General features: G+C 36.0%; 2 protein-coding genes and 1 pseudogene across 13 annotated transcripts; all 3 read left to right on the plus strand.

The window, feature by feature from the left end:
- Positions 1 to 757, plus strand: LOC122290791 (annotated as a pseudogene).
- Positions 758 to 778: 21 nt separating this feature from the next.
- Positions 779 to 3,568, plus strand: LOC122292140 (putative disease resistance protein At3g14460). The gene has a single exon (XM_043100360.1). The coding sequence runs from the start codon at positions 779 to 781 to the stop codon at positions 3,566 to 3,568; it is 2,790 nt and encodes a 929-aa protein (XP_042956294.1).
- Positions 3,569 to 9,785: 6,217 nt separating this feature from the next.
- On the plus strand, positions 9,786 to 17,158 carry LOC122290792 (GPI mannosyltransferase 1). Of its 12 annotated transcripts, none has more exons than XM_043098444.1 (10): positions 9,786 to 9,950; positions 11,693 to 11,886; positions 12,204 to 12,378; positions 12,475 to 12,586; positions 12,690 to 12,763; positions 12,905 to 14,032; positions 14,209 to 14,481; positions 14,835 to 15,017; positions 15,869 to 16,410; positions 16,694 to 17,158. In XM_043098444.1, the coding sequence occupies exons 6-10, from the start codon at positions 13,978 to 13,980 to the stop codon at positions 17,006 to 17,008; spliced, it is 1,368 nt and encodes a 455-aa protein (XP_042954378.1). In that variant the 5' UTR covers positions 9,786 to 9,950; positions 11,693 to 11,886; positions 12,204 to 12,378; positions 12,475 to 12,586; positions 12,690 to 12,763; positions 12,905 to 13,977; the 3' UTR covers positions 17,009 to 17,158. The 12 variants fall into 12 exon arrangements, with proteins under 12 accessions (XP_042954378.1, XP_042954375.1, XP_042954376.1 ...); XM_043098441.1 differs by lacking the exon at positions 11,693 to 11,886 and having other exon boundaries at positions 12,905 to 13,040; positions 13,976 to 14,032; XM_043098442.1 differs by lacking the exon at positions 11,693 to 11,886 and having other exon boundaries at positions 12,905 to 12,952; positions 13,976 to 14,032.
- The last annotated feature ends 5,092 nt before the right edge of the window (positions 17,159 to 22,250 follow it).

The raw sequence follows: 22,250 nt of genomic DNA on the forward strand, positions 1-22,250 counted from the left end.
ATGGGGGGCATGGGAAAGACAACACTTGCCAAGCTCATATACAATGATCATAAAGTGTGAAGCTTTTTTGATCTGAAAGCATGGGCTTGTGTTTCTGAAGATTTTGATGTTGTTATGATTACAAAAACAATTTTACAATCTATCACATCTGAAAACTGTGATGGGAGGGATCTAAATTGGTTGCAAGTCAAACTAAAGGAAAAACTGCACGGGAAGAGGTTTTTGGTCATTCTAGATGATGTTTGGAATGAGAACTACAATGATTGGATTATCCTTCGTGCTCCTTTCGAAAATGGAGCTCCAGGAAGTAGCATTGTGATCACCACCCGCAATCAGGGAGCTAATGGGAACTGTCAAAGTTCCAGCTTACCACTTGAAAGTGCTGTCAAATGATGCTTGTTTGTCTATATTTGCCCAACATGCATTGGATGCAAGAGACTTCAGTGCACATCCAAACCTTAAGGATATTGGTGAGGAAATCGTTAGAAGGTGTAAAGGCTTGCCTTTGGCAGCAAAAACTGTTGGAGGCATCTTACGCACTACACAATACCGCGATGAATGGAAAAAAATAGTGAACAGTAAGATTTGGGATATACCAGAGGAGAGAAGTGGAATTGTTCCAGCTCTTATGTTAAGCTATCACAATCTCCCCTCACATTTAAAGAGGTGCTTTGCATATTGTTCTATATTCCCTAAGGACTACGAGTTTGAGGAGAAGCAGTTGGTTTTATTATGGATGGCAGAAGGTTTGATTTAGTCGCAACAAGAGAAAAAGGAAATGGAAGAATTGGGTATGGAGTATTTCCGCAATCTATTATCAAGGTCATTTTTTCAACAACCAAGCATGGATAAATCGCGATTTGTGATGCATGACCTCATCAGTGATTTGGCTCAATCAGTTGCAGGGGATACATGCTTTAGAATGGAAGATAGAGTTTGCAATGGTAAACAAGAGAATATTCTTGGAAAGGCTCGCCATTCAGCTTATTTGGGTGGCCTTTATGATGGTACTAAAAAGTTTGAGGTTTTTTCTAAATTCAAACATTTACGTACCTTCTTACCTCTTATGCTACCATATCCTGGATACTGTTATTTGACTTTTCATGTTCCTCTTCAGTTGTTACCAAAATCACGATGGTTAAGAGTGCTCTCTTTGAATGGGTATTGCATAACTGAGATATCAGATAAAATTGGAGATTTGAAGCATCTACGGTACCTTGACCTTTCTTACACTCCAATCACAAGCTTGCCTGAATCAATAACTACTCTTTACAACTTACAAACATTGATATTGGAGAAATGTACTTATTTGAAGAGATTACCTTTAACATTTGAGAACCTTGTCAACTTGCGCCACCTCAATATTCTAGATGCATACTCATTGGAAGGAATGCCTCCAAAAATTTGTAAATTAACATGTCTCCGAACATTGTCTAATCTAATTGTGGGAGAAGGCAGTTGTTCTGGGATAAAGGAGCTAGGGCCTTCGTCAAATCTTCGAGGGACTCTTTGTATTTCGAGATTGGAGAATGTGATGGAACCATGGGATGCAAGGGATGCCAATTTGATTGGTAAGCCCAATCTTAGGGGCTTTTCATTGGAATGGAGTGAAGACATTGATGAGTCACGAGAATTAGAGGTACTCAACATGCTACAACCTCACAACAATTTGAAAGAGCTCACTATTGAGTGCTATGGGGGTATAGAATGTCCAACTTGGTTAGGATGTCCTTTATTTCCTAATATGGTGATCTTGATAATTGAAAATTGTGAAAAGTGCACATCATTGCCGGCAATCGGACAACTACCCTCGCTAAATGTCCTTTCGATTGGAGGCATGGCGAGTGTGAAGAATGTTGGTCCTGAGTTTTGTGGGGATGGCTCCTCACAACCTTTTAGATCCTTGGAGACTTTGCATTTCAAAGATATGAAGGAATGGGAGAACTGGATTCCTTGTGAAGAGTTTCCAAAATTACGTGAGCTCTTACTTAGAGGTTGTCCCAGGCTACTAGGGAAGTTACCAAACCACCTTCCTTTGCTAAACATTGTTGTGATATATGGTTGTGGACAGTTAGTTGTTTCAATTTCAAGCTTTCCAGAGCTTTGTGAATTAACAATTGAGAGATGGAAAGGGATGATGGTGTGCGGAGGAAAGGTTGACTTTAACTCACTCTATTTCGAGTCTCTTTCTACAATTTCAGAATTCACTGGTCGAATAGAAGGATTTAATAATGATGTGCTGAAAACTGTAGAAAACTTAACCATCTCAGATTGTGAGGAACTGACGTGTTTGTGGCCAAATGATGTGGGATCCCTACCACATCTCCCACGTCTTTGTGTTTTGAAGATTGATGGTTGTCCAAAACTAGTTTCTTTGGTAGCAAATGAAGTAGAAGAGCAGCTACAACAGGGTATTCCATCCACACTCAGAGAGATAGAGATATATAATTGCAAAGCCCTGGAATCTTTACCAAAGACAATGATGTACCACTACAGGTGTCTTGAGTATATTTATCTTAATGGATGTGATATTTTGACTTGCTTTGCAAAAGGCCAACTACCTCCAACTCTAAAGCAACTTAAAAAAGACAATTGCAAGAATATGCAGATTTTGTTAGAGGACAATGATAACAATAATTGTAGCAGCAGCACATCTCTTCTTGAGAACTTGGACATTTGGGGATGTCCATCCCTTGAATCCTTAATATCAAGCGGAGTGTTACCGGCAACACTTAAACAATTGCTTGTTTACAATTGTCCAAAGCTACAATCAATAGCAAAGGGGTTGCATCATTGCTTGTTTCTTGAATGCATTGTCATCTTGAACTGCGAAAACCTTAAATCCTTACCCACAGGCATACAAAATCTCAGTCATCTAGATCGGATTGACATTAGTAGTTGCCCAGCTCTTGATTTCTTCACAGATGGAGAGTTGCTGCCTGCAAACCTAAGAGTGCTTAAGATTTCCAACAATAAGAAAATGCAAGCTGTGCCCAACTGTATACACAAATTAGGCTCTCTTCAAGAATTGGAAATATTGAAATGTCCAGTGGTATCATTTCCCAAAGAAGGTTTTCCCACCAACCTAACATCACTCAAAATCTCTCATCTCAACATCACCCAGGGCTTGTTTGAGTGGGGATTGCATAAGCTTACTTCTCTTGAACTACTTCAAATTTGCGGTGGATGTTCGCACCTGGTGTCCTTTCCAAATATGAAGTTGCCTGCCACTCTAAGAAGGCTCAACATCTCACACTTTCTGAATCTGGAATACCTGTCCTCCGAGGGCCTTCGAAACCTTATCTCGCTTGAAGAACTTGAAAGAGGACAGTGTGAAAAGCTTACATCCTTTCCAGAGAATGGCTTGCCTCCCTCACTCTTGAAACTTTGTATTGTCAAGTGCGAGAAGTTCATGTCATTTCCAAAGAATGGTCTGCCTCCCTCACTCTTGGAACTTTATATCTCTAAATGTCCTCTGCTGGAAGAATGCTGCAAGAAAGATCAAGGAAGTGTCTGGTTAAAGATAGCTCACATCCCTTATGTTCAATTTGATAGTGATTACCTGTAGAATTGAGACATGGTTTCTTTCTTCCCATTTGATTTAAATTTTCTTGAATGCAACCCATGTATGAAGGAATAAATCAAAGGCCACTTATTGCTAAGTCAATTCTTCTTTGTTTTGGCTCGTCTTTGATTCCCATGGCTCAGTCTAAGTCAATTCTTCTCTGTTTTGGCTCGTCTTTGATCTCCATCTGGAGAGGCTCAGTGATAATAGGTGTTTGCTTAATGCCCAAGTGACCTAGAGGACCTTTGAACATAGAGTTTTTCACTGCTAATTGGCATGCTGATGATTGCTACATATAGTGAATCGTTGCAACCTCCCAAAAAAGGTAACTAATTCAGTGATTGTATTTAATGATGTAAGAGTTTTTAATTTTTTTTTTTTAATTTTACCTAAGAAAAAAATAATGTTACAGTTTAAAGCATACTAGTTTAGGGATGTTTACAGAATGTATTTCCTGATTCTCTTTTCCCTTTGTGGGACAGAATTCAAATTGGTGGATCTATTTTTTCTCTTAAATAAACGTAAAATACCCAAAACAGATGCCAAAATATATAAGCTTAGTGTTTTGATGCATGAATCTGGTTTTGAGTAGCACAGAAAGCAAATTTCTGATTTTAAGTAGTTATGATAATATGCAATTTTTTTTTTCTTTTTGGCTTCAGGCATTTGACTTAGCAACAATGAAACCGGATGATGTGGATTTCATTGCTAGTGCTGCGATGGAACCATATTTTGGTAGTTCTAGTAGCATCTCAAATAATTTGAAATCCTGGACAAAATCATGTTACGTGGTTGTCTTGTGGTTTGAGACTGGTTTTACTAGCAGGTTCTACAAAGAAATGCCTATAGGAAACGCAAGTGGCTTGTACAGCTTTTTAGTCTACCTTAGGGCATATCCAATGGACCAGAAGTTTAGGTAATCACACAGGCATTTTCCAATTTCCATCTTGTCAGCCTTTTGTGGATTGGAAGTGATTTTGATCTGCAGTTCCTTCTGTTTTTGAATATGTGATAAAAACTCTTATGGACATAGATAGATCTTGCTAGTTCCTGCTTAGAAAATCATTACATTTAAGAATTTTAAGATAATACAGATTTAGATTCCCCATATGTTTGTTGTCAAGAAACGAATAAGAAGGTATCTTCACTCAAGTTTCCAAGCTATCAACATTTTCTGCATCCATGAAGTTCAAGTGAGGAGAGTGTCATGACTTGATGCTTGAGCATCAAGCATAGTTAATTTGTTATCCTCATTTGGCATGATCATGTGCAATGCAATTGAAGATGATGATGGCTTATGTGTAATCACAAGTAGAAACTTCCTACAGAATGCCGAAAACTTAAAAGATCTAAAACATGCAAGTTATACTCTATTTCGTAAGATATTGAAACCAAGCATATGATGAAGAAAATCCACCACCGGATTTGATGATGGGATCTTGGCAGTTTGGGAGAAATTTCTGTCTCTCTGGTTTTTTTTAAGTAGTTTGGGAGTCCAACAACAACAATAATGAGTGGAGTTCCAAAACATGCTTCTTGCATGTGTTTCTCAGTTGGAGCTAAAGATAAAAAATAGAAGAGAATTCCTTCTAACCGGTCGGGCTGACCTTCTGCATATAACAGTCACCCACTAGTATTTAGACACGTAAGACTTCCACTATAATTAATGTGAACCTTTACTACACCAAATTTTGCAAAAAGAAATCCATCGTCTCAGGTGCCCCTTTGGACTTCCTTTGCCCTTCTACGAAACAGACCTCCCCCAACCCTCCTTGCGTCCCCTGTGCCAACGAAACCCCCACCCCACCCCACCCTTTCAGCTGGTCTTCCCTTCGCAGCACCCCCTTCCCCTTACCCCGCTCGAACGAAACCCCACCCCACCCTACCCCGATTGGAAGACACAAACCACCCCCCCCCCCCCAACTCCTTCCCGTAAGCAGGCTTAACGAAACCCCCCCTCCCCCCCCCCCCCCCCCCCCCCCCCTTCTCGGTTGTCTCCGTGCAGCGATTTTTTTTTTTTTTTTTGCAAGTGGTGGTTGCGCATGGTGGAGCTTTGGGGGTGGGTTAACAGAGGTTCTCTCTATGTGTGTGTGTTTGCGCGTGCAGTGGCTTCCAAATTCGGGATTAATGTGGAGGGACTATTGTGGATTCTATTGTATGGCGGTAGAACTAAGATGATGCTAAGAAACTGGAAAATAGAGGATCGTTGTTTTCACTTCTATTACTTTTGTTCTCAATTTCTTTACCCTTTTATTAATTAATGTGCAAGTTATATTTGTTCACATATCACAATTTGATGGTTGGTTTCGATCTGAGAGTTTAGGTTCGTTATCTGAATATTTTTTTTTCAAAAGTTTACAACCTTTCCTCCCGAAATGATCCATTTTATTTTTCAAAATTATTTTCGGTAGAACGTTTAACTGTTTAAAGAGGATAAAGTTGGAGCAGATTTCGAAGAAGAAGAAGATGGAGATGAGAAAAACTTGTTTTTGCTATTAATGGAATGGTTGTCCTTGGAGAAGAAGACTAGAAGAAGACCAATACCCAGTTGTCGCTGCTGGGTTTTCTCTTCTAGGCGTTCTAGCAACGGAAGGTTTTCTCTTGCAGGAAGGGATGGACTACTTTTTCAGGTGTTATACCATGTGAATGAGTGTATTGTAGATTTAATGTAATTTGTGACATGGCAGCAAGTGAGCGGGAGGCTGTTATTCTGCTAAAATCAGCCGGGCCGTTTAGAAGCGTTTCGCAAAATAGAAACAAACAAGCCTAGAGAACATGCAACTAATTTGTTGTTTTCTAGCGGCAGCCATCAAAGCAGTTGTTGCAACTCTACTCAAGCTAGCTTGGAATGCAAATATTTTTCTGAGCTTGGGCGGAAACAATTAAACAAACTCGAGATATTCATGCCATCAAGTTCAATAATTTAAATTTTAATGGAAAGCAGTGAGATGCCGTAATACAAGATATTGTTAGCAGCTTTAAGAAGTCAATCTGGGAAATGGACAGCAGGACCAACGACGACATAGAAACTCAAGTTAGGACTGATTATCCGGATTTAGGACTGGAAATTTGGGTATACCCGGCCCAGAATCCGGGTATTAAAACGGGCCCGAATTTCGGCCCATGTATACCCGGTTTTAGACCCGGGTGAATCCGGGTTTCAAAAACCTGGAAATCCGGGTACCGGGTTTACCTGGTTTTTTTTTTTTCCCCTCTTATAGAAGTCAGTTTTTGAAGCTTATTTTTTTAAAAATAAAAGCCTAGTATTTTTTCTTCAAACATCTAATCTAATATTAATAAAAACACATTTATACAAAAATGTTGCAAAGCATAATTCTGCTATATTTATTTTAAAAATTAAAAAACTTATTGAAAATCGTACTTTTTTTATAAAAGACTATATTATGTGAAAAGTTTTTCTAAATCACTAAAAAGCATAATACTAACATTTTCCATAATAATAAAAATATATAAAAATGAAAAAATAAAATGCATGCAAGCCAACTAAATATTACATTATTTTGTTATTTACACATTACATTACAAAATACAAAATATGAATTACAAAATCAGATCCTTAGATTAAGTCTACTTATGAAGAAATATTGGGGGAAGAAGCTATGAGAAATCCTCAGTTTGCTTATTGGCCTGATTTCAGTCCCTAATTAGAAACACAATAAATTCTTGTGGCAGAATTGCACAGAAACCACGACTCAATCCCATATCAATTTCTTGTCAGAAGAAAAAAAGGATTAATACACAGTGATGCACATGTTTTGTACTTCACAGCATCCATCGACCAAGGAGTAAAATGGATTCTTAACAATAGACTTCAACCGAGCATGAAATATCTGAGTACCCTGCAAAGAAATAGGCCAATCAGCACCAAACAGACAGAGTTGTTCAAAACACTCAAACTACAGAGTCAAGTTTTATCTCGATGTCTAATTATTATGCAAGAAAATTCATACCACAAAACCTATATTATAGTTTAAAAAAGAATAAGTATCAAGCTCTTCATGAGTGTGACTATATTCATAACACAACATCAGCATGCATGGAATTATCAAGGATGGCTGCTAATGAGGCCCTAAAATGGCATTCATGCTTCTCACTAATGCCTTGACACAGCAAGCATGGAAACATCAAAGGATGCTGCTAATGAAGCCAAAAACCAGCATGCAACTTCTTCCAGATAACAAGCATGAAAGATAGTGGCATGTAAAATTGGTACATGTCATGTCTTCAACACCAATAAAAGCTCTCACAACTACTATTTATGACATGTAGGTCATAAATCATAATGGAGTTCATCAATCAGTCGACACAATGCTTCCAGCTGTAATGTATCATCAAAAGCCTTACAAAACCGATTTACTTTTAAGTTAGAATGTAGGAAAGAGAATGAAGCTGAAGATGTTTTCAAAGGCCAACAACCCACTGAATATAAACAGCCAGTTGAGGCAACCAAAAAGCCATCCATTAACATAAGAATAAAGGAGGATGGTCATAGTGGCATAATGGGCATAGAAGTCATTCAATGGAAAAACACCCAAAACAAGTTCTAAGGTAAACCAAGCCAAATCTTTTTTCTCAAAAGAACTTCGTTATTCAGTAAATAAGCAAACTGAAATAATTGCTCATCCAATGTCTATCATCAGAGGAGAAAATTCATTGATACAATTTTTCCCCTTTGACAAAACCACATTTAGTTCATATCAAGTTGGAAAGCAAATTTGGTTAGTATAGGTCCTAAAAGGTGGATTTATTCTCCCATGATTTGGTGTGTTTCATCAGTATAATTACTATTTTCTTATGCTAATTACAAAAAAAAAAAGAAGCACTTTGTGCTTAAAAAAAGTTACAAACCAAGCACAAATGTTCTTTCCCCTCATTTTCCCAATAACCAAATAGATAAACAAAAAACACAAGGGTAACACAAATAATATAAATTTTCTTTTAAAGATACTCACTACTAACAATACACTCTCAGAAACGAAAGGCCCAGTAGACTCCAACGATCAAAACTAAAAATGAAGGAATCCTAGATCTAGGCATAAAACACAAAGAAATGAAAACAAAACGGACCCAAATCAACAAAGTAATAAAAAGAAAAAAACCCCTAAAAAGCTGTTGCAGATCTCAAAAACCCATAAACAAAAGTATACATGCAGTTCTGAACTATCTTTCACGAAATGAGAATCTCGAGCAAGAGAAACGGTGAGCCTATACAGGGTAGTATACATGCAACCAAGGCTAAAACCCATCAAAAAAAAAAAAAAAAAAGTATACATGCAGATATGAAGTACCTTACACGAAATGGCTATCTCGAGCGTGCCGCGTGGGTCGTTTCCAGATGGGTTTCAGGTGAGAGAGAGATAGGTCTGAGCAGAGAGAGAGAGAGAGAGAGAGAGAGAGAGAGAGAGAGAGAGAGAGAGAGAGAGAGAGAGAGAGAGAGAGAGAGAGAGAGAGAGAGAGAGAGAGAGAGAGAGAGAGAGAGAGAGATGAGAGCTAGGGTTTGAAATCGGCAGATGCAGAGCTCGGGACGAGATAGAGAGGGCTGGAAGAGTGACCGAGGGTTTTTTTTTTTCATATATATAACCAGGTACCGGGTTTTAAACCTAGAACCTGCTTTTCAAAATCCTACCCAGACTAGATTGGTCCGGGTTTTTATAATGCGGATTTCGGCCCGGATTTGATCCAGACCGAAACCAGGAACCGGAATCCAATTATCCGGATTTTTATCCGGTCCGCATTAACAACCCTAACTCAAGTTGCTCAACATCCATCTAAGCCTCCAACTGATTATTGAGAGGAATATTATATGGATGATCCCGAAACTGATGGAATACGTGGCTAAATAGGGAAATAAATGAAGATTTGTGAGAACTATACTGGATTTGTGCATATAATTTATAAATGAAGATTTGTATTCATATTTTTGTAAAATAACATTAACATTATTAAATAATCAAATTTAATTTATAAAATTTAAATTTTAAAATTAATCTTTTAAATTAAATTATGTCACATAAAATTTTATATATTTGATCTTTACCATGTTAGTATCAGGCAGTATATATTATTACTACGTGATTAAAATAATTATTTTATATTAAAAAAATACTTAACAAATTATATTAATAAAATATATAAAGAATAAAGTGGGCATACATAAAATTTATATAAATATATATATTTTTTATAAATCTTATTACTCGCGTAATAGTTCGTGTCTACGAATACGAATAAAAATCTTTCCCAAAGACCCCCCCACCCAATACGAGTCATTCCCTGTCTCCAATCGCAGCCCGCAGGAACTCCGGACGCAGAGAGATTCACAGACTCACATCACCGCCGATCACACCTCGTCTTGGTTTATGAGGTAACTCTCTATTTCTCTATCCCTGACTTGGCATCTGATTTGTTTCTTGGTTTCTTAGCAGATCTGATTTTCTAGGTATAACACTCGAACTTTAAACCGTATTTTCTAGCCAATGCTTTTTCCTTTTTCCCTGCCGATCTAATAAATCTATGCGATTTTTTTATTTGTTAAATTATTCGTATTTTTGTTGATGATCTTCTTGGCGAGTTTGCCTGCTTTGGGTTCTTGTTGAATTATTCGGTCTTGTAGGTTTTTCAATTTTCTGTCGAATTATTCGATCTTATAGGTTTTTAGTGTTTGCTATGAAGAACAATTTTACAAGGATTTCCTTTTTGTTATTATTTTCCATAACAAAGGAAAAATGGAAGAAATTTTTGTTTGCTTTTTATCGGGTTTCCCCTTCCGATCCATATTTTGACAAAAGAAATAATCTTGTCAAAAATAAATAGGGTGTTATAAACATAAAACGTAAAATTAGTAACATAAAATGATGGATATGGGTTAATCGCTTTTTAAAGTTTTAAAGTTTTGGAGTATAATTTTATTTAGAGAAATTATACTCATCATCTATATATTACATACATGTTTTATTTTTTTATTTTTTATTTTTTTTCTTAACAAGTATGTAGTGAAAGCGGCTGAATAGCAAATCTTTTTTCTTTATCAATAAAAGTGAACTGGACCGAACTGAAATCTACTTCAGTAATAAATCGATCTAATATCGATTCTTAAATTTTTAAAATTAATATATACTAGTTTGATTATAGAAAAATATTTAAAATTAGACTAATCGAATACACCCTTAAATATTGTATTTCAATGACCGGCCGGTCCGGCCCAGCGGATCCAGCACACCCTAAGTGGAAATCCTTTATTTATTTTATTTTTTTAATTAAATCATGTGAACCGCACCCTCCCCCCTCCCCCCCCGTGCGGCCACGTTGAATTCGAGCCCACGTTGAATCTCCTCCCTGCCCCACGTCGAACCTCATCTGCCCACTGCCACCGGTGACGCCGTCTCTTTCAAGCGACACCGAACCCGTCTGCACATCCCCATCAAAGGGTGAGTGGTTTCTTGCCCTAAAGATTTGGGATTACCATCCTTGCCCAAAAAAAAAAAAGACTCATCTTTGATTCAGACTTGGGATTACTATCCTTGCTCCCTCATTTCCTTGTCATTGGACTCGTTTTTCTCTGTGTTTAGATATTTAGAAAATGCTGGAAAAGAAAAGAGAGCGTGAAGTGCATATCGAAGCCTTTACAGATTCTTTTATTTTTGCTTACAGATTTCTCTTTTAAGTGCTTTTCGGCTTCTTATATATATATATATATCTATATTTATTTCACTTGTAGATTCTGGGTACAATGAATCTTCTTCAACATTTTCGTAATGTTATTTGTAAGGAATTGGGCTCTTGATTGCAGGTTTTATGTATGTATATATGGATGTGGTATTCATGTTGATACGGTCCTCAATTTTTGTCCTTTCATGAAATGGGATATTTATTCAATTTAGATTTTATTTTATATTTTTATCGAAAATGATACACATTCCACCATTCCTTACAATCTTTGTATAACCATATTTTGAAGATGTACAGTTTTACAAAATAACTCATAAAAATAAAATTATTTTACATAAACATTCTCATTTTAAAACATAAATTTATAAAAATTATATAAAAAAAAAATCATTATTTTTTTAATGGCCCATCATGAATTATCATTTCAAATTGTTATAGATATTAGCAAGAATCAAGGGACACGAGCTATATGGGATGAGATATGGAGATGTAAGAGGCTTCCATGATCTCTGTTTGTGGAGCAAAAGGGAAAAAAAGAAAAGAAAAAAAGAATGCAGCCATGTCAAAGGGTTGTGGCTAGTGGAGAGAGACACAGCCAGTCAATTGAATCATGTAGTGTGGGAGCAACATTGGTGAGTCTGAGTGTGTGATGTGGGTGCATGTATAGAGTTTGATTGTGAGAAGAGAGTGTGTTATGCCTGTGGAAGTGGAGAGGATTATAAACCTACAAGGTTGAGTCTATAAAAGCCAGGCTTATTTGTTTTCCAGAAAACATTAGGGATACAAAGGATCCCATGACCTGTACTAAAAAAATAATAATAATAAATAAAAAAATCCCATGACCTTTCGTAATGCTACGTTAGAATTTATTTTATTTTTATTTTTAATCCCACTACTCTCCCTTCTCTCTCTCTCTCTCTCCCCTCCCTTTCCCTTCCCATCCTCCCAGACCCGTCGCCCACAGGTACGTGATTAGGATCAAGGCGGCTGTTTACAGGTAAAACATGGAAGTTTCACACAAGAAGAAGAATACCATGTTTCTGGGAGACGGGGAAACCAGCACCATCATAAAGCAAGTAGGAATGTGGTCGCTGGAAGCACGACCTTCACCTCTGCCACAGTAGGTATGTCGACTACTTTCCCATTTGTTCTAAAGTCATCTACTTTTTATTTTTTCAAATTTCAAATATATTTTGATTTTACGTTTTTTTTTTTTCAAGTTAATACGTTTTTTTATCAAATCTATCTGGAAATGGGATGAGGGGCTGGGAAACTGAATGAGATAATTGGTGTCGGAACTGTGGATGAGTGAGAGTGAAAGAGATGCTCACGGTATGTCGGCTTTCCCCTCTCCCAATCTGTCCGATTTTATTCTCCTACCGTGTGTTTCCTCTCGATCTCGAACTCGGTTTTGATGTTGGTTTCAATGTCACAGAATGTCCCGAACGTCAATAGACAAAGCCGCCACGCCCTCAAATCTGACCGACCGCCACTCTGAGATTGGGTAAGGTATGCTCTAGCTCCAGCCTAGTAACTGTCATTTAATTTCGTGGCTCTTGTATTTGTGCCTACTGGATGTTTGGGTTGTCCCTCTTTTTTATGTTGGGATTTGTTGTTGAGTGATTTGATGATTGATTGACGATTGGACAGGCCCTTGTTTACAATGCCGTGATCGGAGGAAGGAATGAATGTAAAAATGTGAGTTGGTGTTCCAGTCACGCTGTCTCTCTCATCTCTCAAAAACTCTTGCAGTTGCACGCAGCTCTCCCTCCGTCGGCCCCGTTTGGTTTGGCCATCCCATCTCTCTTTATCATCTCTCAGACTTGTCACTTCTTGCGCCACTCATCTCTCTCTCTCTCTCTCTGTTTGGTCGAATCTCTCCCCCTTTACACCGGTGATCACATCGCCCTGACACCGTCACTCTCTTGCGTTGTTTTTCCCGTCGGGTGTCCCATAACCAGTAATACACAGGAGGCTCGGTTTCTGTTTTTTTGATAAGTAATAATCTTTATTGATTAGAAAGAAACTAGGCAGTGCCCAAGTACACCGGAAGTATACAAAGTGAGACACCTAATTACATTTTAGTGAGCTGAATCTCTTAAGCATGTTAAATTTGATATATAGTTTTCCTATTATTTCAATTTTTTTTTTTTAATCGGTAATCAAGAAATTTTATTCATGAGTATGGGCAAAGCCCAAGAATACATGGAGTATACATGAGAAGTACTTAGTTTACAACTGATAATAAAAAGTCATGGACATTGAGTCCATTACAAACAATGGCCCCCACCCATAAGAACAAAGTTTCAAAGAAAATTTTTGTTTACCTATGTATCTAGAGGTATTTCAAAATTTTTGGAGCAAATTTTTATGATCATGAGCAGTAACCCAAGAGCTATTTTACACCATTCGGCTTAGTGTATTTTTTTGCACGAAAAAACTTAAAAATTAGATTCTTGTTCATTGAATATGTTGTTATGATTGTGTTGTGATGTTGTTTTGATGTAAATTGTGGAAAGATGAGTGAACTAGAATATAGACTTTAGTCTTGACTTGTGATGTTTGCCATGTTGCAAAGTAGCCGCTGTGTAATTGTGGTTTTCTGTTTTCCATGGAAAAATTTTAAAATTAGATTATTGTTCATAGAATATGTTGTGATTTTGTTGTAACCTTTTTTATGTAAATTGTGGAAAGATAAGTGAACTAAAATCTAGATTTTAGGCATGTTGGAAAACTATGGAAATTCTCAGAATTCTCAAAACCCCTGTCAGCTAAAAGGTAAGCCAATATAATGGATGGATTAAGGACCATACACCTACTTGGCAGTTGATTGCCATTGGGCACTTAATTACCAAGTATGGTATGGATTTTCTTCTCATATTTATCGCTTGCATACTATTAGACTTTATAAATAACTCTTGAGCTAAATGACTTCTATATTTGTTTCCTTTCAGCAATGACTTCAGTAAACATTCGTGCACTGCTTCTATTCTCCGCAATTTTTCGTGTCATTCTTATTCTCTATGGAGAATGGCAAGATAGTCACATGGAGGTTAGATACACAGATGTTGATTACCTCGTCTTTTCTGATGCTGCTTCCTTAATGGCTTCAGGAGATTCCCCATACAAAAGAACAACATATCGTTACTCTCCTTTGCTCGCATTTCTACTTATTCCAAATGCAATCATTCATCGCTCATGGGGAAAATTTCTCTTTTCAGCTTCTGGTATGGGACATCTTGCTTCCATAATATATGTTCCGTAGCACACATTGCTGTAGTTTGAGTTTTTATGTAAGTGGTTGGCATATTGTATTTTTTGTATACCTTTGGTTGTTTCAAGTATTTTCCCTTTAGATATCAGAGCAAAAGAATACCTCATGCTAGCTTTGAAATTGGACATGAATAAAGGTTGCTTACATGTCCCATTTTCATAGATTTTAATCAGTTTTGTTATCTCTTTTTGTTGTTCTGCTTATTGATATGGTATTACTTTGACTTTCCCCTCTCCTTGTGTTACAAAATGAAGACTCGGGTGAAAGGGCTTTTTCACTAAACCATTTGTTTATGTTCATTTGCAGACTTGCTTGTGGGCTTCTTTATCCGATCTATTTTGAAGCTACGTAGGGTACCTGAGAATCTATGCACCTATTCTGTGATGATATGGCTCCTCAATCCATTTACCTTCACTATTGGAACTCGTGGGAACTGCGAGCCCATTGTTTGTGCTGTGATTTTGTGGATCATTATCTGTCTTATGAATGGTATATATCTATATTCACACTAATTTTTTTGGTAGGTAGCATTGTAACTTTTAGTATAAAGATGTGAGAATCTTCAATCATTTAAATTGATTTGTATAGAGTCTATTGACTACTCAAAAGTGGATACAGATCACTTACCTATCAGTATGCCACCAAAAATATATTTGAATAAATAAATTTTCAATTTTAAGAAACAAGCTCCTCAAACTAAATGCTTAAAAAACACCAACTCCCCCATTTCATTACACCAAAAAGCATTTCAAGATTTTGGTGGTTTTGAACCAGTAAACTAAGGTAGGTATGCATGTGTATGTTACTGCTTCTTGGGTTTCTAATTGTAGTCGGTCTACACGCTAATTTTCTCAATAACACATCTTCCTATACTGTATCACATCCTCGAGTGTAGGTATAGGATTGAGGATCATTTAGATGCATTCTTTTCAGACCATTGACTTCTCTATTTCTTAACCAGAAGTGCATGCTGTATGAGGCTATAAAGTCAATAAACTTAAAATATGCTACTCTTTATCTTTATCATCTTGTCTTGTAGTTAAGAACCCAAACAAACAAAAGCAGAGGCATCTTCCCTTTCGCTTCCCTACCAATTAACCCTTTTGTTTCTCTCCTCTTTCCTCCTTTGTACACATTGTTAGTGTGGACATGAGTTGAGGTGGGGAAGATCTTTACCTGGACTCTTTCTTTATATCAGAATGTTGAATATGAGTCCTCTGAATGGTTACTTGGCACATGGTTTGATTAATGGATCAAATGAACTTTTATATTAATCTAACTATCTTGTTCTATATTTTTGCTTCCTACTCTCTTGATGGTCCAATGTTTCTGGTTTACAGGTAATGTGTTGCAAGCTGCATTTTGGTATGGGCTTGTTGTCCATTTTAGAATTTATCCCATCATCTATGCACTTCCTATTATCCTAATTCTTGATTCAAACTTCTTCCATTCTGGTCAGAAGCCATTCCTTAGTTATTGGACTGCTGGTCATGGAAAGACAACCCAAAGCAGTACTGATGCGACTTATCACTACAATATGCAGAATGTATTGACGAAAATATTTACTAGGCAGAGAGTTATGTTTGGACTGGTATCTGCAATTGTTTTCTTCTCTTTCACTGGTCTTTTCTTCTACTTGTATGGGTGGGCGTTCTTACATGAGGCACTGTTGTACCACCTTACTCGTACAGATCCAAGACACAACTTTTCTGTCTATTTCTATCATATATATCTCCATTATGAAAAGGAGATTTCGGTCCTGGAAAAGTTCATCTCTTTCTTGCCTCAGTTCATGGTACAGCTGGTTCTCATTTCCTGCTTTGCACAGGACTTCCCCATCTGTTTTTTTGTGCAGACTGTGGCCTTTGTAGCATTTAATAAGGTATGCTAATTTCCAACTGCATGTTTTATACTTTTCTTGCGGAAGCTTGTGATACTTCCTCTTATTTTCTAAAACTTTTGAATTGAATCGAGTCCACCGACCTCAATTAATTATTATTTTTTAAATATATATTACGAGGATATAATCACCATAAAGTTGCTGATTGCAACTTATCTATACCGATGCAGTTTTTTAGCTTTTGTAAACCCATATTTCTAACGTTTAAAAGTTTAGGTCCTTCAAAAATCATTTCCCTGAACTTCACGCAACTGTTCTTTTATAGGTAATTACGGCACAATACTTTGTGTGGTTCTTTTGCTTGTTGCCTCTAATTCTACCATGGAGCAGTATGAAGCTTAAATGGGAAGGCATATGTTGCTTTTCTGTGTGGATGGGAGCTCAAATCCATTGGTTGATGTGGGGGTATATGCTTGAATTCAAAGGCAAGAATGTCTTCCTACAGCTTTGGATGGCAAGCTTGGTGTTCCTGGCTGCAAATACTCTTGTACTTATCATGATTATTCGCCACCACCGGTACTCTCCAGTATTTCGACATCTAGAGCTCAAGAGTTCCAAGAACTCAGTAAAACTTGAGTGAGGGATGAGACCCCATGACTGTCCAAAGTTGAGAATCTGTATTGTCCTAGGCAACTTTATTCGCTATTACTTTGGGAATGTACAAACAGTATTTTAACACTTGAAAAGGATCTTGAATGGGTTATGGTAAACATAGAGCGTTCAAAACCGATATCTTGTGTGTCCCAAGGGGTGGATATTGGATGGTACAGTTGTACCCAAACCTTTTCATGCCTTCCTCGGTGGACCAGTTTACAAAGTTGATTTGCAATTGGAATCTCCTGAAACAGTATGAGAGAAAACGAAAAGGAAAATGAACAGAAACAGGCAATATTTCAGCAGCATCACCTTTTACAATGACAAGGCCTCTCTAACAAGTGAGCCAAAAAGGAGAGATTGAAAAGAGAGGGAGAAAAAGAAAGCAAGCTGACATACAATGTTTATATTATTTTTAAGGTAATAATATGTATATAATGATTTCATGACTCCGGGGATGGTTATGCGAAATTCGAAAAATTCGATGGAAAACTCAAAATTCAAAATTGTTCTCTGCTTCTCTTGGCGATTATGACGAATTTCCGGAGAGGATGAAGGCACATAGCATAGAAACTATGTTCTTTATTTTGAATTTTGTCATCCCAAATATATGTTACACATTTTTTAATTGGTAGTTATTAAAATATTTGTTAGGTTACACATTTTTGTTTTCTAGTAACAGGTTGATGCAGGGTTTGGAATTGCAACACATCATTGAAAATGACAAACTAGTCCAAATCATGTCAACTCTCTTTCACTGAGTTCTGAAATTATGAAACAGCCGTGCATGAACCAAGTGATAAAAGGTTAGGCACGTGTCTTTTTCTTGCTACTCAATTCAATGAAACACAAGCCACAAGTACAAAAGCAATTGTATCAGCCATGAGATCTCAAGCTCCTTACTAAGCAAAGCTGGGTTAATTTCAAGGATATATGTATGAGGGCCATAGCTTTTTTTTTTTGGTTTTTCCCCTAATTTTTGTTGCATTGCTTTGCTTTGCTTTGAGTGACTACAAAAAGTAAAATGAAATCGACGTTTCAAGCACCTAATTGCACGTACATAGGGTCATGTGAAAGTCCAAGTACCACCATAAATTCAAATCAACATTATGACAGCAAAATGTGAAATGTATGGGCCATAGATCGAAGTAGAACTTCAACCACCTCCATATATGGCATCCATTTATGGCTTTTCAGGTACCTTATCTTCAAACTGGATCACTGTGCTGCCAAGGTTTATAACGATTATCTCACTCTTTAATTAACTTGAAAGAAAATAATATAGATATGTGATCGATAATTTCTTTTTTCCACTTGAAATTTAAGAAAATTAACACGTTATTAGTCAATTTACATAGTGACAATGTCACATGGGATGGTGCTTTGATCAGATGGTGCGCCAGTACTACTCACATCAGTCGTACTCCGTGCGTGTCACACACACACACACACACACATATATACACGTGTTCATTGCTTTTGTTCGTTATTTTTAAAACAAATATATATATATACACACAATTATTGCATAATATAATATAATTAACTATCTCATAAGATATTAATTTTATTTTAAAAATGCAATTTGGCATATATACTTTGTATATTTATATGCTAGTCTAATATCTCCATGATGATCATCATGATCCAATGTATAAAATTGATAAATTTATAATTCACGTGAAAAAATTCACATTTTTTCTTAAAAAGAAAACAAAGTTTGTATACTTTAAATATGTATCTAACTAACTCCCATTTAGATACCACAAATCATGTCATTAAGCCTTATTTTAGTTACTGTTTACATATAAATGAATTATCTTACAATTTGTCTTACAAAAACTCTATTTGCACATGGGGTTGGGGAACCTGGAATACACGTCCATCCAAGTGTAACAATGAAATGGGGCGTTACATAGCTAAGTTGAAATGTAGTGATTCTTGTAACAGCCCGCTAGAAATTCAATTGTGAAATTTCTATTAACTTTAGGAGTCTCGTGAAAACCCCATAAGTTTTCACGAATCCATTAATCGTATAGGTTTTTGTTTAACTACATAGTTAGTGTTATTATTTACTATGGTATCAGAAGTGTGTTTTTAATTATTGGAGATAGTTAGAAGTGTCAAAATGTATTATGGTTTGTGCCATTAAACTCGGAGGGTTATTTAAAGTCTTATGGCGCAATAACATTTTTTCATATTTTCGGACAAAACGTCTGTTCAAAACTGTAGATATTATTGGATAAAAAGAAATATCTTGAGGTAATTTTCATGAATATTATTGGGTAAAAATATTTTGAGTTGATTTTTATAGATATTATTAGATAAAAATATCTTAAGTTGATTTTTTGTAGATACTATTGGATAGAATATTATGAGATAATCTTTTATAGATATTTTGGGTAGGAGAAAACTACACTCAACTCCCAACTCCAGCCTCATCTCTTCCATATCTCATCCATAAGTATCTCCAGCCACCTCTCCCCACGAAATTATCTTCATTTACACTTTCCATTGAAAGAATATCAAACACTTTCTCTCGGATAACTTTTAGGAGGTCTTTTGCATACCCATTTCGAAGCTTTTGTAAGTGTTTTATCATAAAGTCTCCTTCATATAAGTTGTTCCTTTTTTAGTCTAGTTTACATGGATATCTTATTTGCCCCATTTGAAGATTATTTGGTCAGTCAAATATTGTGTAAACTATAGAAATGTCATTCTGGGAGATAAACTGGAGAATATGTTATAGTTTGGAGTTTTTGACCAAGCTAATGGATAAATATTGGTCCGAAATTTTTATGGAGTATTGTTAACATGTATATGTGACTATTGGTTGAGGATTTTTGCATGATTAAAGGTTTTGATGAAAGATTTTCTTAAATTTAGAAACTTAGAAACTGAAAGAAGAAAAACAGTTTCTGTTTTGAGAAAGTTTAACTCTTTAGTGGTCTAAATCTATTCTAATGACTTTAATAATTTTATTGGAGGATCCTAAGTATCTTATATACATGTTATATTATTATTTTGAAGATATTTGATGTTAGTTTCAAAGATATGAAATTTTATGCAAAGAAATATTCAAATAAGCCAAAGTGTGGATATTCTTGGCTAAATTTATGTTTTGGTTAATTTCTAACCATGTGATCTTGAATTAGAAGCTTATATATGTTTTAGGACATATTTTTAAACCATGTGATGGTTTGGTTTGAAGATCATATATTTATAAGTCATAGATCAAGAGATTTATCAAAACTAGTTGAGGAAAAAGTTTCTGTTTTTGGACTAAGTGTAAAACCAAAAACTCCAAATGTTATTTTGTGATTTTGGTGACTTTAGTTCGATGATTTAAAGCATGGTTGATGTTAGGATAATATTATGAATATGTTAGAAGTAAGATTTGATTTTTGAAATTCTTGGAGATGTTTTGATTTAAGGTCAAAACTTGTGATTCAAGTGCTTGGATCTTTTTACAAAAAAGTTTGGTGTTAATTATTAGCTTTTTCTAAATGGATGTTTTAATTATGGTTTTGAACTTAGGATTGGAAGATATTTGTTGCAAAATTTTGGTTTAAGCATGAGTTTTGAAGTTGGAAGGAATTGCAACAAAAATCAAGGGAAATGGCCTATGGATGTTTCGGCCATAGTGTGTTCTTCATAGTTGTGTTTTGTTTTAAATTTTTCTGAGTTGATATTTAAGTTTAGGACAAAATTTACATGAGGAATGTAAATTTTGAAAACTTTTGGAATTAGTATGCAAAATCCTTAAGTTATGGGTAAAACGGTCATTTTCCCACATGTAGAGAGTAAAATGAAAATTTTACTCTTTAAGTTAGTATTTTCCATATTTCAAATTATTAGTGATTTAGTTCTAACTTTTAGAATCACTAATTACAGTTTCTCGTGGTCGCACTTGAAGTTTTATAAGAAACGCGGAGATCAAGGTAAGTTAGTTTTTAACTTACTAGCAGTCTACTGTGTATATGTGCTAAGTAAAGGAACTACAGTGTATGTATGTATGTTATCATATATGTCATGCCATGCCAAGTTATCACGTAATTGTCTATTATATAAAATTTATTCTGTCATCAATTTTTTATCTGTTACATAATATATTCTGTCATGTATTACTGTACCTTACAAGTACGTCATGCTAAGTATGCCATCTATTACATGTATGTCAAGTCATGTAATATTCACTATTGCAAGTATGTCATGTTAAATATGTTGTCTATTATATGTTATGTCATGTTACGAAATATTTCTATCTCAAGTTGGTCATGTATTTCAAGTTATGTTCAAGTCACGTTATGTTACGTCAGGGTTTCAGTCATTTCGTATTCCAGTCACGTTTCATCTTGATTACTTATGTATGAGGTCACAGCAATTGTGGCGCATACACTACGTGAGACACAACAATTGTGACACGTAGAATACATGGGGCCACAACAACTGTGGAGTATGTATTTAAGCAGTTAAAGAATAAGTTTCCGTAGAATACATGGGGCCACAACAACTGTGGAGTATGTATTTTTCATGTTAAGTCAAGTTTGTGTAGAATACATGGGGCCACAACAACTGTAGAGTATGTGTGACGCCCCCAAATTCCGTTTGGGATCGGACGGACATTTGAAGCGTCGAGACATGCAACACAAGGTTACCTGCCCCCGTTCATGACATATAAGATGCAATGTTCCTAACATGCATATAACATTATGCAATATTCGCAGCGGATAATTTTTTTCTTTAGCAATACTATGCACCAAATTGAAAATATCCCAAATGCTTAAAACATACTTCATACATAAAGACCCATTGAATAGATCACAACACTAGTCCAAAATGGTTATGATCCAAAAAGTACTAAAAATGCAACTCCATTGTACAAGTAGTAATTTACGTTAACAACTATATTAACATTGACGTCGCACCGTCGCTTAGTCAACTGTGTCTAGTTGATCAGCTTCTGATTCTCCTTCAGTTCCTGTAACAAGATCTACCATTCGGGAGGAATGGTAGTTGGGACTACCAAAGTGAGATTTGATTACAAATCTCAGTAAGTTAACAAAAAACTTCCACACAAGCTAATGATGTATGGATGACAGTAAAAGCATAAATGCATAATCAAATTCATAAGTAATTAAAGCATAACTTGGCGTACAACATAACATAATTAACATAACTTAAATTGAAACATGAACTGAACTTGACTTGACATGAACTTGATCTGA

The sequence above is a fragment of the Carya illinoinensis genome, chromosome 13, assembly GCF_018687715.1.
Source record: "Carya illinoinensis cultivar Pawnee chromosome 13, C.illinoinensisPawnee_v1, whole genome shotgun sequence".
Lineage (NCBI taxonomy): Eukaryota > Viridiplantae > Streptophyta > Magnoliopsida > Fagales > Juglandaceae > Carya > Carya illinoinensis.

Excerpts from the sequence above, each read along its gene's own strand:
- LOC122292140 (XM_043100360.1), top strand. The coding sequence starts at position 779 with ATGGAAGAATTGGGTATGGAGTATTTCCGCAATCTATTATCAAGGTCA.
- LOC122290792 (XM_043098444.1), top strand. The coding sequence starts at position 13,978 with ATGTTGGAAAACTATGGAAATTCTCAGAATTCTCAAAACCCCTGTCAG. Across the intron at positions 14,482-14,834 it reads ATTTCTCTTTTCAGCTTCTG|ACTTGCTTGTGGGCTTCTTT; the intron begins GTATGGGACATC and ends GTTCATTTGCAG. Across the intron at positions 15,018-15,868 it reads CATTATCTGTCTTATGAATG|GTAATGTGTTGCAAGCTGCA; the intron begins GTATATATCTAT and ends TCTGGTTTACAG.